Consider the following 15,491-nt stretch of genomic DNA (forward strand, 5'->3'; position numbering starts at 1 on the left):
GTTAGATTCTAAAGTTCATTTGGTCGTTTCTTCTTTTAATCAAAACTAATAATTCTATATTGATTAGTGATGGTTATTGTTTTGTGAGTGTTTGTAATGTTGTTGTTCAGATAAGGTGGAATGTACTTAGTAACTTCGCATTCAAAATTCATCGGAATTCCAAATTAAATATGCCTAACTAATTAAACAACCTTTAACTCAACTTCGTAAATAACGTCATAAATATTCGAATCCATGATTATGTGTTGTGCATTATATCTTATCTTTAAAAGAGAGATTGTCACTTCATTATTGTGACACAGTAATATCTATCGTCAGTTTTAACACTAGGCAAATTACCATGTGGAAGGAACTATGTGTGGTATTAGTTATTTCTGTTTCAATCGTTTCTTCACTAAAGGTAGAGATAATATTTACTTAAGAAATTTTGGAGTTTATTTTTTAACAAGAATTACAAAAATATACTACTTTCGATGATTCCAATGAAAGTCAATAAACAAATATGTTTCCGTAACATGGAGGTATATACGGATTTTTTTGATTTTTAGTAGTTTTGATTATCTTAACAGAGAATATGGGTTATTCATGGTTAATATACGTGTGTCTGTTTTCCATGGAACTATGGTTGATCCAACAGTTATAATATCCTTCAACAGGTATATGTTTGGTGAAGTAAATTAGCATTTTTTTACCTGGAGGTAGAAAAAGTTAAGTGATTCGATTGATTTAATAATATTTATACTGTAAATTTACAGAAAATAAACATAGTCAGTACATGCAGTAACGGTATCATCAGCAAAGTAGTTAGCACATCTGTTTGGACACTAACTCCTTGAAAGGGGTACAAAATTTGTTCTCGAAACACCAATTCCCGCATTTTTTATTGATTAAAAATTTTAGTCTGTTGTACGTCAGACGACCGTTTTGACTACATGAGACCTCTCAGTGGCTTTAAATTAAAACAGTCGAAATGACAACTTTCGAATATTTACAACATGTACAAATAGAACAATATTTCCCGAAGTGTATACAATTGCCAAATTTTAGAGCTTATAAGATAGTATATGGGAAGTGGTTTTATAATTCAGGTTCAATGTAGACATGATACGGAATGTGGTTCAGACGAGTGTTGCTATTATCATGAAGGTCCAATGATTGTAAGCAAGAGACGATCTATTTTACCTGTCTCTGGTATGATTCAAGGTCAGTACTCGTTTATCATAAGATATTATTTCAAAAATCACACTAGCTACCTTATATTGTGATTGCTTGATCAGTTGACAGTGTATTACACTATTGATTTTAGTTTTACACTAGTAATTTTGGTTTTACATTATAAATTGTTATTTGGATGGAGAGTTGTCTCATTGGCACTCATACCACATCTTCTTATATCTATGTGGAATTTGTTTAAGTCTATGTTCGACACTTATGTGATTTTTGTTGAATAGTTTGATTGTTAATTTTGTTTTTCCTATCTGATGACTTAAAACATGATAGATATTCTTTATAGTTTATCTATATTACAAACAGATATGGCATGGTTCCTTGGTAAATTTCATATTTACAGCTCGATTGTTCAATCATAACTACTATCATGCCTTTCCAGTATATTTGAAAATAAATGTAGTCACGTAGCTATAAAATGAGGGATAATAACAGAGTAACTGTTTATGCTAATAAGAAAATATATATATAAAGGCAACAGTTGTATATCACTGTTCGAAATTCATAAATCGACCGAGAAAAAAACCAAATCCGGGTTGCAAACTAAAACTGAAGGAAACACATCAAATATATATAGAGGACAACTACGACACAACAGAAACACAACACTAAATGTAACACACACAGACACGAACTATGAAATAAAAATGGCCATTTTCCTGACTTGGTACAGGAGATATTTTAAGAAACAAATGGTGGGTTGAACCTGGTTTTGTGGCTAGCCAAACCTTGCGCTTTTATAGCAATGTTAAACATAACACTGAGATGACACCATTACATGACAGGAATACACTTCAAATAAATGCAAGAACATTCAGGACAGAAAACTACGCAAATTAACAATATAATGTAGTACATTTCGACAACGAAACAACAGAAACACTGAAGTGAACAAAAAAAACGACAATGACCCACCATGAACACACACAGAAACAAACTATACGATAACAATTGCAACTTCCTGACTTGGTACAGAACATTTTTTTAGAACAAATGGTGGGTTGAACCTGGTTTATAATGGTTTTTGTAACTTCTATTTGTACACAAACCGCAGTGGGTTAATTTGGGGTATGTGCTAGGAGAACATATACAGAGTTTTTATTTACATAAAATGCTATTGTTACACAAGAAAATTATATAATTGTAAATAAGACTAAACCTTTAATAAAAACTTGTACTGTTATCGATACAATTACATTTAAAACTGAAACTGATGGATAGGTATATTTTCAAAGTCGAAAAAAACTTATCGTTTGCCTTTATTTTATTTTGAAGATTGACAGTATAAGTCATAACTAAAACTTGTAGTGAAAATGAACAATTTGCTCAATTTGATATGTTAAAATGCAATGTAAGCTTTAGCAAAAAAAATCTTTTTTTTTTTTATTTAATATGACTTGTAGATCAAAATATTCTTCTTCCTTTTTCTTTTTCTTCTTTTTTGTTCAGTCGGTTATTGGTTATTGCTCTGATCTAGTTTACCCTTATCCTTGTTTTAGGAATTTCTTGTACTTTTTTTTCCCTATTGCGAGTTTGCAGGAGCTTGTCAGATTTTAAAGGATAACAGTATTTTGTTCATTAAAACAAAACAAAGAGACACAAATAGATTAAAAAGATGACTAAAAGAGACAGCAAGGAATATTCAAATTCGCTAGTCGAAGACAAAATGACAACCATTACCTTTATCACACTAATAGAAGTTTTATGATTCCACTAAAAGTATCGACTTCCTTTCAAAAGTACATATTTTTTACATTATCCCATCCCTGTAGTATGCACAAAAAAAAGATTTTTAAACGTAAACATAAAATGACCTACTTGTTATGATTTATAAAAACAAAAATGGCAAATGTTGTATGATTGCCTATGAAAATGTTTTGACACGAAACCAATAGAGTGGATATTAGTATTTTTCAGTAAACATACGGCCTTCAGCGATGTGCCAACACATAATGGAAAGTCGGCTATAAAAGGTCCCGTAATGAAAAAAAAACATGAAAGAATTCAAACGAAATTTACGCACTCACTTTTGACAAACAATTTACGGGAAAAATTATATATGGCAACTAATGACAACCATCTACTGACCTGTTCCTCACTTCCAGCAGGTACATAAAAATGTGGCGGTGTTAAAAACATGATTGTAAGCACTTAAAATACCTTTTTAAAAAATGAGAATATGGTCTAACTACAACATACGAACACAAGAAAAAAAGAGAAAAAAACAACATTAGAAATAGTTTGACTCATCGAATTGGAACGCAACACAAAAACTGACTAACATAAAGACAGAAGACACAATCTACTAGATACAGAGTTTCTTTTGATAAAACACGGTTACTGTTATTGTTTATTTATTGTACTTTTTTATGTATTTAGGTGGATGGTGTGAAAAGTACAAAAGTGAAGGTCAATCTTGCAGTGGAATTGCTAAGACGAATGGTCATTGTGAGTGTGGACCTGGCCTGACTTGTACTGTTGTCAGCACACATACAAAATTTCAAAAACGAGACGAATTGCCTGCAACATGCTTGCGAAGTCAAACATAAGATAAAAGCAGCTATAGCTATAGATTAGTAAATTCTTCCTATACATAATAACAAAATAAATAGAAATATTCCTTATTCAGAGTTAAAAATTATTTTATGGTTAAGCTATCATAAGTACAAGAAAGTCACCAAAACTGTCCATATAATAAAATAAATCAATTCTAATGGCATAATTTCCTGCAGATGATATTTTATACTTTGATTTTAGAAATACTAGAAGATGCCTGCAAAATCGTTGTACAATTGTCGAACAAAAAAATCTAAATTTCGTGTGCAGTACGTCGACTGAGCATACTCAGTGGCGGATCCAGAACTTTTCCTAAGGGGGGGGGCCGTTGGCTGACCTAAAGGGGGGGCCGCTCCAGTCATGATTCAATGATTCCCTATATAATCAACCAAATTTTTCCCACGAAAGGGGGGCCCGGGCCACCCAGGCCCCCCCCCCCCTGGATCCGCCTATGAAACTCGAATGTGTATAAGACACGGATCGATAACGGTCTCTGAATATGGATATTTTCTCCAAATGTGGCGTTTTATGTGGGAAAAAAAGATTGTTTAAAAGACAAATTTAGGAAGTACAAACGCCACATTTAAACGTCATATTACAAATATTTCCGACATGGTTTCAGATGAGATACGGCTCAATGAAATATGTCTAGATCTTAAGTACTACATATTTGATACTGGCATGGCATAAAGTTGCTGTTGACTTTTCCTGAACCGGAATTCAGCCAATACATATTTGCCCTCGTAGCATTTGCATGCCCTTTGTCGAACCCAAAACAACTTGCCAAAAAAAAATACAGTTTTGTCTAAAACTGCGCTGAATAGTCCATAATGAGCAATAACTTATAATATGTTTGATTCAACAACTATGTAGATTGGGGTAAAAAGATGTGTGCAAGAACCGTTGTTACTTTACAAATGTGTATGTATTAAAATAATGCATTTGTTTTACTACTTGTCAGTTGTTATCATATAGTCCGTTTCCATGTATGTTAGCGTTTGTTTCTGTTGCAGTTCAGTGTTTCTGTTGTTCTGTTGTTTTCCTTTTATAGTTTATTTTTCTTCAGTTATGGTGTGTGACCTGGACTTGTCTTCGCTTAATCGATTTATGACAACTGAACAGCGGTATACTACTGTTGTTTTTTGTTTTGCACCTTATATTCAACCTGAGAATGTAACAATCTTCTCGAAATATATTAGCGCTATGATTTGTACTACAGAAATGTTCCTTACTAAATTTATGTTTTACATTCTAAAGTCCATTTGGTTTTTTCTTCTTTTAGTCAAAACTATTAATTCTATATTGATTGCTGATGACTATTGCTGTTGTTCATGTTGGTAATCTTTTTGTTAAAATGAAGGGGGAAATATACTTGTGAATGACAACATACTAGTCACTTATCGGAGTATATATACCCTTATTGATACGATATTCTCGGGCTTGTATTTCCTATCATGATTTCCTTGATAGAGGTTTGCTGCTCACAGGGAAGTTATTAAACCAAGAGTTCCAAATTGTGAAATTGAAATCATCCCTTCATGAATTTTACGGACGCCGTTGGTTGGTTGACCGTTATGGAATAACCGTTTCACAGATGATATCTACATTATGTCGTAAAAACAATCCCTTTCCCTTCACGAATGTGACCTACCGAATTAGACTATTTACCGGGTTTGGAATAACATAAGCAACACGACGGATGCCAGATGTGGAGCAGAATCTCCTAACCCTACTTGAGCACCTGAGATCATCCTTAGCTTTTGGTGGGGTTCGTGTTGCCTAGTCTTTAGTTTTTTATGTTGTGTGGTGTGTACTATTTTTTGTCGGTATGTTTTGGGGTTTTTTTTGTTAACCATGTCGTTGTATGTTTATTTTCGATCTATTACTTTGGCTGTCCATCTGGTATCTCTCGCCCCTCTTTTATCGAAATCTTAAATATTCGAATCCGTCATAATGTACACAGCAGTATATCTTATCTTTAATCTCATAAGAGAGATAGTCATTTCGTAATTGTGGCACAGTAATATTCTATCGTCAGTTCTAACACTGATCAAATTACCATGTGGAAAGAAATATGTGTGGTATTAGTTGTTTCTGTTTCAATCGCTTCTTCACTAAAGGTATAGATAATATTAACTTCAAAAATATTGGAGTTCATTTTAAACAAGAATTACAAAAATTGTTAGCTTCGATGATTCAAATGCAAGTCGTTTACCAAATATTTTTCCGTAAACATACAGGTATATATACGAAGATTTATTATTTTTGAATAATTTTGAAGTTCAGTATATTTGTTTTCCTTTTTATTAGGCGGTATTAACTTAACAGTGAAAAATTTAATTCGTGGGTAATAAATGTTTGTCAGTTCTCCATGGAATTATGGCTGACAAACCAGTTATAATATCCTTAAACAAGTATTTGTTAAGTGCAGTAAATTCATATTCTTTATAAAAAAAAAAATTCGCTTTGGCAATGCTGTTGTTAACGAATAGTTGAGCAATTCTTTGCTAGGAACAGCTGTATATAAATAAAGGCAACAGTAGTATACCGCTGTTCAAAACTCATAAATCCATGGACAAAAAACAAAATCGGGGTAACAAACTAAAACCGAGGGAAACGCATTATTTAAATATAAGAGGAGAACAACGACATAACACTTAAATGTAACACACATAGACAAAATCCCACGAGAGATACAGTCAAGTTTTGGATGTTTCCTGAATATTCGCATCTTTATAGTTATCTCGGTTCCAGCTTCCGAGCTTGTGATCTATTATAGACATTTACAAGCTGTCGTTCAGTATAAGTGTTAAATAGAAAACCTATGCTAGGCAATTAGCAGGACGAGACGGGTGGTGTTATATTCTAAAACTCACTTTGGCATAAAACAAACTGATGAAAGATAACCGGCTTTTAATTTTGAACGCCATACTCGCGTTCTTTCACATAAGACTCGCAGTGGCGCTTAAATTATAAAAACAAATGTGGCACAATAAAAATGCAAAACAGAATATTCTGAAATTGTACTCAATACGGTATTGCAACTAATACATGGGGGCAGAAACACTTTAGTGTTTCGATTAAAACAATAATTTCTATACTGCAAATTTACAGAAAATGAACATAATCAGTTATAGAATCACCAGCCAATTAGTTAGCACATCTATGTTGACAGCTAGTAAATCAGTTTATGGGTTACAAAATGTGTTCTCGAAACACAAAATCCAGTTGTTTTTTGGGGTTTTTTTTGTTTAAATCTTAGCCTGTTGTACATCAGACGTGGGATTTGACTACATACGATTCATCTGTGGATTTCAAATTCAAACATTCGAAAGGATGAATCAAAAACGAAATTGTCGAATATTTGCCGAAGTGTATACCATTTGCCAAAGTTTTAAGCTTATAAGATAATATTTAGGAAAAGGCTCAACCGTTTAATGTTTCAGGTTCAATGTAGACAAGATACGGAATGTGGTTCAGACGAGTGTTGCTATTATCATGAAGGCCCAATGCTTGTTAGCAAGAAACGATCTATTTTACCTGTCTCTGGTATGATTCAAGGTCAGTACGCCTTTATAAAAAAATAATATTTAAAAAAACCACACTAGATGTCTAATATTTCGACTGCAGCCTGAGTGTATGTAGAAAACAAATGTAAGTCCCTACTCGCCCCTTGTGTGTTTTTTAAGAAGAGTTTGATTATCAATAACAGTTGTTTGGTTTTCCCATATGATGACCTTAAAATTATGATAAGGATATAGTATATATATATTTCCAAACGGATATGGCATGGTTCCTTGATAAATTTCGTTTCTACAGCTGGTTTGTTCGTGCCTTTTCCAGGATTTTGGTGAAAATTTATTCTCGCAGCTATGAAATGAGAGGTTAAAACGGACTAACTGTATCTGCCAATAACAAAAATTAATACACAACGGTTTCAGTAACTTCTTTTAGTATGCAAACCGATGTATCTTTTTTCTAATTTAGTGTTTTCAGAAGCTTGTCTAATTTCGAAGAACACACTGTTTTCTTGACTTAAATAACCAAAGATGCATATATCAAAAATAAATTAAATTCAAAAGATAACTAACATAGAGCCGGATAATATCAAATGGAAATTCAAACTTATATGTTTAAGACAAGCTGACAACTACTATCTATTTTCACCAAATAGATATTTACATAGAAGCATAATTCTGTTAAAATAGCCTATTTACATTCAAACGCACATTTTCTGTATCTTATATCCAATTTCTGTGCCAATGTATGCCTAAAATCCTTCTCCTAAAGTATCTGTTTACAGTATCCACGAGTGTGCTCTTAAACGTAAACATGTGAATGATTTGTATTGAGTTCAATATATAAATAAGGAGATGTAAAATAATTGCCATTGAGACAACTAAAGATAAGAAACCAATGTAAACAACTTCGGGTCACTGTACGGCCTTCAACGATAAGACAAACACATAATAGGATGGGCAATAAAATAGTCCCAGTCATGACACAATATCAATTAATTCAAATGAAAAACTAATGACTTGTTTTTTAACAAAACAATTAACAAAAACATTGGAAGATAGCAACTAATGACGATTCCCTACTTACAGGCTTTTGACTTGGGACAGATACACAAAGAACGTAGGGGGATTGAACATGTGTGTAAGTGCTTGATAATCTTTAACATATGATTTTGGCTTCATAGTACAACATTCGAATAATAGAACAATCTGTCAAAAGAAATGCACTAACATAAGACAGAAGAAACAAACTACTGAATACAAAATTTCCTTTGATAAAATATGGTTGATTATGATGTATTGTACTTTTTAATGTATTTTAGGTGGGTGTAGTGAAAAGTACAATACTGAAGGTCAATCAAAGTTTCATTTGATAAAAGAAGATTAATCATAATGTGTATTGTATTTTTTATGTATTTTAAGGTGGATGGTGTGAAAAGTACAAAACTGAAGGTCAATCTTGCAGTGGTATTGCTAAGATGAATGGTCATTGTGAGTGTGGACCTGGCCTGACTTGTACTGTTACTGTCAGCACACATTCAAAAATTCAAAAACGAAGGGAATTGCCTGCTACGTGCCTTCGAAGTCAAACATAAGATTAAAACCTAGATATAGCTATACATTGTCAGGGCAATCCTATAAAATAAAATGTCATATGCCTTGTTCAGAGTTAAATATTATTTCATAGCTAAGCTACTATAAATAGGTGAAAGTACACTAACAAATTGTGTTCATACTATCAGTACATACCATTTAGTACTATGTTTCCCTAGTGACAATACTACTTACTTTTTTTTTTAAATATTTAACACTGGCAGGTCATATAAATGTGTTTGTTCCATTGCGTCAGTAATTCCTTCCCTCAACCTGATTTCAACTAGTACGTCATTGTCGTCGTAGCAAATCTGTTTGCACAATATATGCATGAACTTTTGTTACTTTACAAATATATGTTGACATAATGCAATTGTTTTACTGATTGATTACAGTTGCTTTTACTTTACTAAAACTAAAACTGTACTAAAGTTAATTTTGTGTGATTAGTTATCAAAGGTACCAGGCTTATAATTTAATACGTCAGACGCGCGTTTCGTCTACATAAGACTCATCAGTGTAAACTTGAGTTTAATAAATTATATATTAGTACCACAGATAAAACGTCATTATGAATAAGAAAATGCAGTATAAGTACCAATGAGACAACTCGCCATCTAAGTAACAATGTGTAAAATGTAACAATTATAGTTATGGTGACGGGGGGAAACAAAACAGTCTAATCTATATAAAAAAGATAGAAACACGAAATATCTATGAACCACACCAATAAATGACAACCACTGAACAACATGCTCCTGACAGGTGCATAAAATGCTGCGAGTTAAAACGTTTTAGCAGGCGCCAACCTTCACCCGTAGCTGAGACAGTAGTGTTAGGTTAGGTGGGCCGTATTATAGGCGAACGTCCTTCAATAATAAAAATCAAACGTTTATTATAAGCGTATATCATATCGTTTGCGTAAATTTATCATATTCATTAAACAGAGATAAACTGTCTGTGGCCTAAACAGGAATAGATAGAAACGCATGAAAGTCGGTTGTTGTTGAAACCACGATAGTAATACATTTCAAATAGTTCTTTTTAAAAATATATACAACATTCAGAAAAATCTAACTTTTACATCTTACAAATTGAGCTAATACACATCCATACTACTATGGACAAGTCAAGAGATGTTCTTGGCGGATTCTCATTTTTTATTTCTAATTTTGGTTTGTCATGGTATCAAGTAGACCTAGTTGAATCCGTAAATAGTAATTTTCTATCCAACTGTTCTCTGCATACACAAAGTTAATAGTTCGGAAAACAAAAACATACAAATAATTGAAAGCAGGAAAATACATCAATCAGAATATTGAAAATCAAAATAAGGAACAAGAAGTATTTACAATAAAAGGAGCACAGTATGTCAGTACCAAAATACTATTCCCTTGATTTTCTATCACATTGTGTTCAGAATCAGGTTCAGAATAGTCATTTTCCATTTGTTTGATGAGTTTGGGCTTTTGATTTTACCATATGAAAAGGAACTTTCCGATTTGAATTTTTCTTTGAAATCATTTCTTCGTTATTCTGATTTTTTAATGTACTTTTTTTTAAGTGTAAACAATGTATTACTTGTTCTCTCATACACCTTTCTATGTTTTTTTTATGTTTTATTTATTAATCATTAAGTGACCGGGGAGGGGTATAACACAATAAAATATGTTTGCAGTTTATTTTTTTAAAGGTTAAGTAATTAAAAGTAAGATTTGGTCCAGAACTTACGGATAAAAAAGTCTGAAAATGTCAAATCGATTTATTATTTTCCATTTGCATTCATTGATCTCAAAGAAATACTTCTATATATATATATACACGTATTCTGAAGATTTGTTCCTTTTGTGACGCTTTTAAACATACAATATTTTTGTATTAATGTGTTTACAAATTAAATAGTTTTATCGGTCATAATGCATGCTACGACAGGGGATTAATGAATATGTCCGCTGTAATCTTTACAGATTTCCAAAATGTGTAAATCATCTATTATCATATAAATATAACACATGTTGAGCAAATGGGTGAAAAATATTTTGGAAAATTAATAGCTAATAAGTTTGTCAAACTGCCTTAGAATTTACAGGAATTGGAATTAGTCATAACGTACTTAAGGAACTGCATCGTGAGCAGCAATCATCAATCAAGAAAATCAAGTTAGAAAATACAAACCCTGGATTGTCGTATCAACTGGGAAATGCATTCACTGCTAGAAGGCTGCTACATAGAATAGGAAAATTCACAATTAAAAAGCTGAAATCATCTCTTGTGTCGTAAAGTTTTGTTATCAACCGACCCTCAATGTTTTTTTTCTAGTTGTAAGCCACGATATGGTTTTGTCAAGTATAAAACAAAAAACAGATATTGCTTCGATTGTTTGCTTGATTCTACTTCTTTGAGTCGCTCTTTCTTTACGATTACTAGAATTTCCTACAACAGAGTAGATAACCTGTCAAAAAAAAAGATACGCTCCGGACACAAGATTCATTTCAATGTAAATATTCTAATCAGAAATGCTTGAATCCGTTATAATGTATAAAAGAGGGACGAAAGATACCAAAGGGACAGTCAAACTCATAAATCTAAAACAAACTGACAACGCCATGGCTAAAAATAAAAAAGACAAACAGAAAAACAATAGTACACACGACACAACATAGAAAACTAAAGAATAAACAACACGAACCCCACCAAAAACTAGGGGTGATCTCAGGTGCTCCGGAAGGGTAAGCAGATCCTGCTCCACATGTGGCACCCGTCGTGTTGATTAAGTGATTACAAATCCGGTAAATAGTCTAATTCGGTAGGTCATATTCATGAAAGGGAAGGGGATTGTAGTTACGACGTAAGGAACATATCCGATATCATTTGTGAAACGGTTATTCCATAACGGTCAACCAACTCGTGATGGCGTCCGTAAAATTTACGAAGGGATGATTTCAACTTCACCATTTGGAACTCTTGGTTTAATAGCTTCCTTGTGAGCAGCAAACCTCTATCAAGAAAATCATGATAGGAAATGCAAGCACGGGAATATCGTATCAATAGGGAGATATATACCCCGTATGCAGGTGCTGCTGGAATGTTGCTACTTAGAAATGGAAAGTTCACAATTGGAAAGCTGAAATCATCTCTTTTGTCGTAAAGTTTTGTTTTCAACCGACTCTCATTGTCATTGTATAAGGCATGATATCTTATCTTTTAAAGTGAACATAAGAGGGATTGTGACTTCATAATAGTGGCACAGTAATATTATATCGTCCGTTTTAACGGTTGGTAAATCACGATGTTGAAGGAAATATGTGTATTCTTAGTGGTTTCTATTTCAATCGTTTCTTCAGTAAAGGTAAAGATATTTACCTTATTTACCTTAGAAATATTGAAGTTCTTATCCAAAAAGAATTACAAGAAATGAAATTTTCGATGATTCCAATGAAAGTCGTTTTAGAAATATTTTTCCCAAAAAATACAAGTATATACGGAAATTATTTTTTTAGAAAAACTTTTAAGTTTACTACATTTGTTTTCCTTTTCTTTTTCTTAAGCGATATCATCATTATATTATATTAGTATGTGTATATACTCTTTGCAGTTCTATATGTAACTAGGGTTGATAATTTCACTCTGAAAATAATCTAGACGGAAATGATTATATCTTTTAAGCAAGTTTTTTAATTAATTATAGTATACATTCTCAAATCAAGCCACGAAAGAATATTTTCCCACATGCATAAGCGTTCAAAGTTTATAATGACATTTTTCATTTTTTAAACTTTAATTTTTAATGAAGGATATCTGCAATCGAAGTTTAATTTGTTTCTGTCAGAAAAAAATATCAATTCACATATTATACCAGGTTTCTACTTACTTGTTACTTATATACGTCAAACTCGCGTTTCGTCTACATAGGACTCATTCAACGCGCTCGCAAATAAAGCAGTCTGAAAACTAAATCAAATCCAAATTTAAAGTCTTTAAAGTATTTAAAATCCAGATTGCTGAAAAAAATATGGTTCTAAATACTGATAATGCCGTCAATGACGGGAATAGAAAAAGCTGAGTATTTTGAACAATTTTACATTTTATATACAGTTTAGAGAAAATTAATATATCAATGATATTTCATGTCAACACAATAGTGCTGAATAATTATGTGATGATTACCTCGGTGACGAAACGTCATTCAACAGTGGCATCAACCTAGTGGCTATTAAACCTAATCACAAGTACTAAGTTTATAATCTTGTACGCCTGACACAAGTTTCGTGTAAAAATTGTTGGAAGGCTGAACCAAAAAGAGAAATTAAATTAACAACATTTTCAAAAACGTAAACGAATTTTTTTTTTATCAAAGCTGATAAGATAGTATGTGGGAAGAGGCTCAATTTTTTTATGTTTCAGGTTCAATGTAGACATGATACGGAATGTGGTTCAGACGAGTGTTGCTATTATCACGAAGGGCCAATTGTTGTTAGCAAGAAAAGAGAGTCCATATTACCTTTCTCTAGTATGATTCAAGGTCAGTACATCTTTCTCATAAAATGCTTTATAAAAATCACACTAACCATAATATGTATCAGTTGCTTTATCATTCATTTTACAGTGCATGAAAAAAGGGTGTTTCGTCCCAACTGTGACTTCTGTAGAAGAGTTTGAATGGCAATAACAGTTTTATTTGATTGTAACAATTTAATGACATGAAAATATGACAATTCTATATCAATAGTTTTTATCCATTTTTCAAAATAGATATAACACTCTGTTCTTTATAGATTTCATTTTTACAGTTCGGTTTCTCAATAACAGATATCATTGGACTCTTCATTTAAAAATGGAAAGCAAACTGAAAAATTGGTTGGATTTAATTTGTTAAAATGTATTGTTAATTATCACACACAAAATTCATAATTTTCATTGACATGATATATGTTATGCTTCTTTCATTGGAAACTTTTCGGAGAGTCATTTGGTCTGGTCTATAGGACTGTTATCCTTTATTGTCGTATTCAAGTATTTCTGATTTTTAATACAGTAATTACTTTTTTTGTGAATTATGAAGGTAATTTCAGTAATGGTCAATATATCATACTTATTCTCCAGTTATACCAATGAAATTTATTCATCTGATACCTAATTAAAATTACCAGGAATTGTGTCATTGTCATTCTTAGAATTTGGGAAATTATTACTCATGGTATATACGCAAACAAATAATTGTTTTAATGATCTACTTCTTTCTTTTCTTTTGCGTGTTTGAAGATGCTTTCCAGATTCCAAAGAAATCAATATTTGTTTCACTTAAATAAACACAGATGCATATCACACAAATACATTTAAAATATTTCTTTAAGGTACCCCGAAGACACCAACGGGAAAGATGAAAACAAATGTACATCTACTAAATTTCATTACAAATAAAGAAGTTTTATGGAAGTATTATACCTATAAGACAACCGATTTCCATTTCAATATACATTTTCTATACATTATCAAATAGTTTTGATATTTAGTGTTCAAACTCAACCTCACAAATCTTAGAAGACGTGTTTATATTAGCCACATACATGCTTTTAACGTAAACCTGTATATGATTTGTAATGAGTTCAACATTAAATAATGGAGATGTGATATTATTGTCATTTACGCAATTATCAACCAGTAATCAATTGACGTGGGTTACTTCATTTCACCGTAAAGCCTTTAACGATAAGTATTCATATCGGACAGTCAGTCATTTAAGGTATCGACATGCTCAAATAAGAAAGAATTCAAACGGCTTTGATTTCTGAAAAAACAATTTAAAATAAATTGTTAATTAGAATCCAATACAAATCACCCATGTACAGCTTCCTGACTTAGGACAGGTACATAAATGGTGGTGGCGGGGTTAAACATTAGCTTAAGCGATTGACATTCACTATGTAGATATAAGACTTTGGTCTTACAGTTAAACATACGAATACAAGAAAAACTGTAAAAACAAATGTAAAACATAGTTTGAATCAGAAGATAGGAGCGGTACACAAAACATGGTCGAGCATAAAGAGAGAACACATAAAACTAAAGTCAGTAGTTTCCTTTATAACTGAATTTTTTATTTTTATTTCACTTTTTATGAATTCAGGTGGTTGGTGTGAAAAGTACAAAACTGAAGGTCAATCGTGCAGTGGCATTGCTAAGATGAATGGTCATTGTGAGTGCGGACCTGGCCTGACGTGTACTGTTGTCAGCACACATACATCATTTCAAAAAAGAAAGGGGTTGCCTGCTACATGCGTTCAAACTCAAACAAAAGGTTAATGAGCAGCTATGAATTGCGAGATTCGTCTTATACATTAACACTGTGATTGATAAAATATACCGTGTTCATAGTTAAAGTCAATACTGTGTCCATATTATCAATTAATAACAAATATTTCATAGTGGCATGTCAAGCTAATCATGTATATTTGTATAATCGCCTTAGTAAAGAAATCTTGGGTATTATTATGTTACCCGATCGACAATGTCGGGTGACATATTGCTTTTCCTCTGTTTCCTTTTCCCTATTATTGTTATTTTTCTTCCACCTAAGTTTGTCCGCCCGCTTTCTCA

The 15,491-nt window shown here is 32.2% G+C and overlaps 1 protein-coding gene and 1 long non-coding RNA gene across 3 annotated transcripts; both read left to right on the forward strand.

Annotated features, from left to right (window-relative positions):
- Positions 1–277: 277 nt before the first annotated feature.
- Positions 278–8,963, forward strand: LOC139488241 (uncharacterized). 2 transcript variants are annotated; one of them, XM_071273723.1, is made up of 3 exons: positions 278–400; positions 1,089–1,203; positions 8,724–8,963. In XM_071273723.1, the coding sequence occupies exons 1-3, from the start codon at positions 341–343 to the stop codon at positions 8,894–8,896; spliced, it is 348 nt and encodes a 115-aa protein (XP_071129824.1). In that variant the 5' UTR covers positions 278–340; the 3' UTR covers positions 8,897–8,963. The 2 variants fall into 2 exon arrangements, with proteins under 2 accessions (XP_071129824.1, XP_071129825.1); XM_071273724.1 differs by lacking the exons at positions 278–400; positions 1,089–1,203 and adding exons at positions 5,775–5,903; positions 7,230–7,344.
- A 3,141-nt stretch (positions 8,964–12,104) lies between these two features.
- LOC139488242 (uncharacterized) lies at positions 12,105–15,160 on the forward strand. The gene is made up of 3 exons (XR_011655948.1): positions 12,105–12,243; positions 13,299–13,416; positions 15,022–15,160. It is a non-coding gene; the product is annotated as an uncharacterized lncRNA (long non-coding RNA).
- The last annotated feature ends 331 nt before the right edge of the window (positions 15,161–15,491 follow it).

This window comes from Mytilus edulis, chromosome 9, assembly GCF_963676685.1.
Source record: "Mytilus edulis chromosome 9, xbMytEdul2.2, whole genome shotgun sequence".
Lineage (NCBI taxonomy): Eukaryota > Metazoa > Mollusca > Bivalvia > Mytilida > Mytilidae > Mytilus > Mytilus edulis.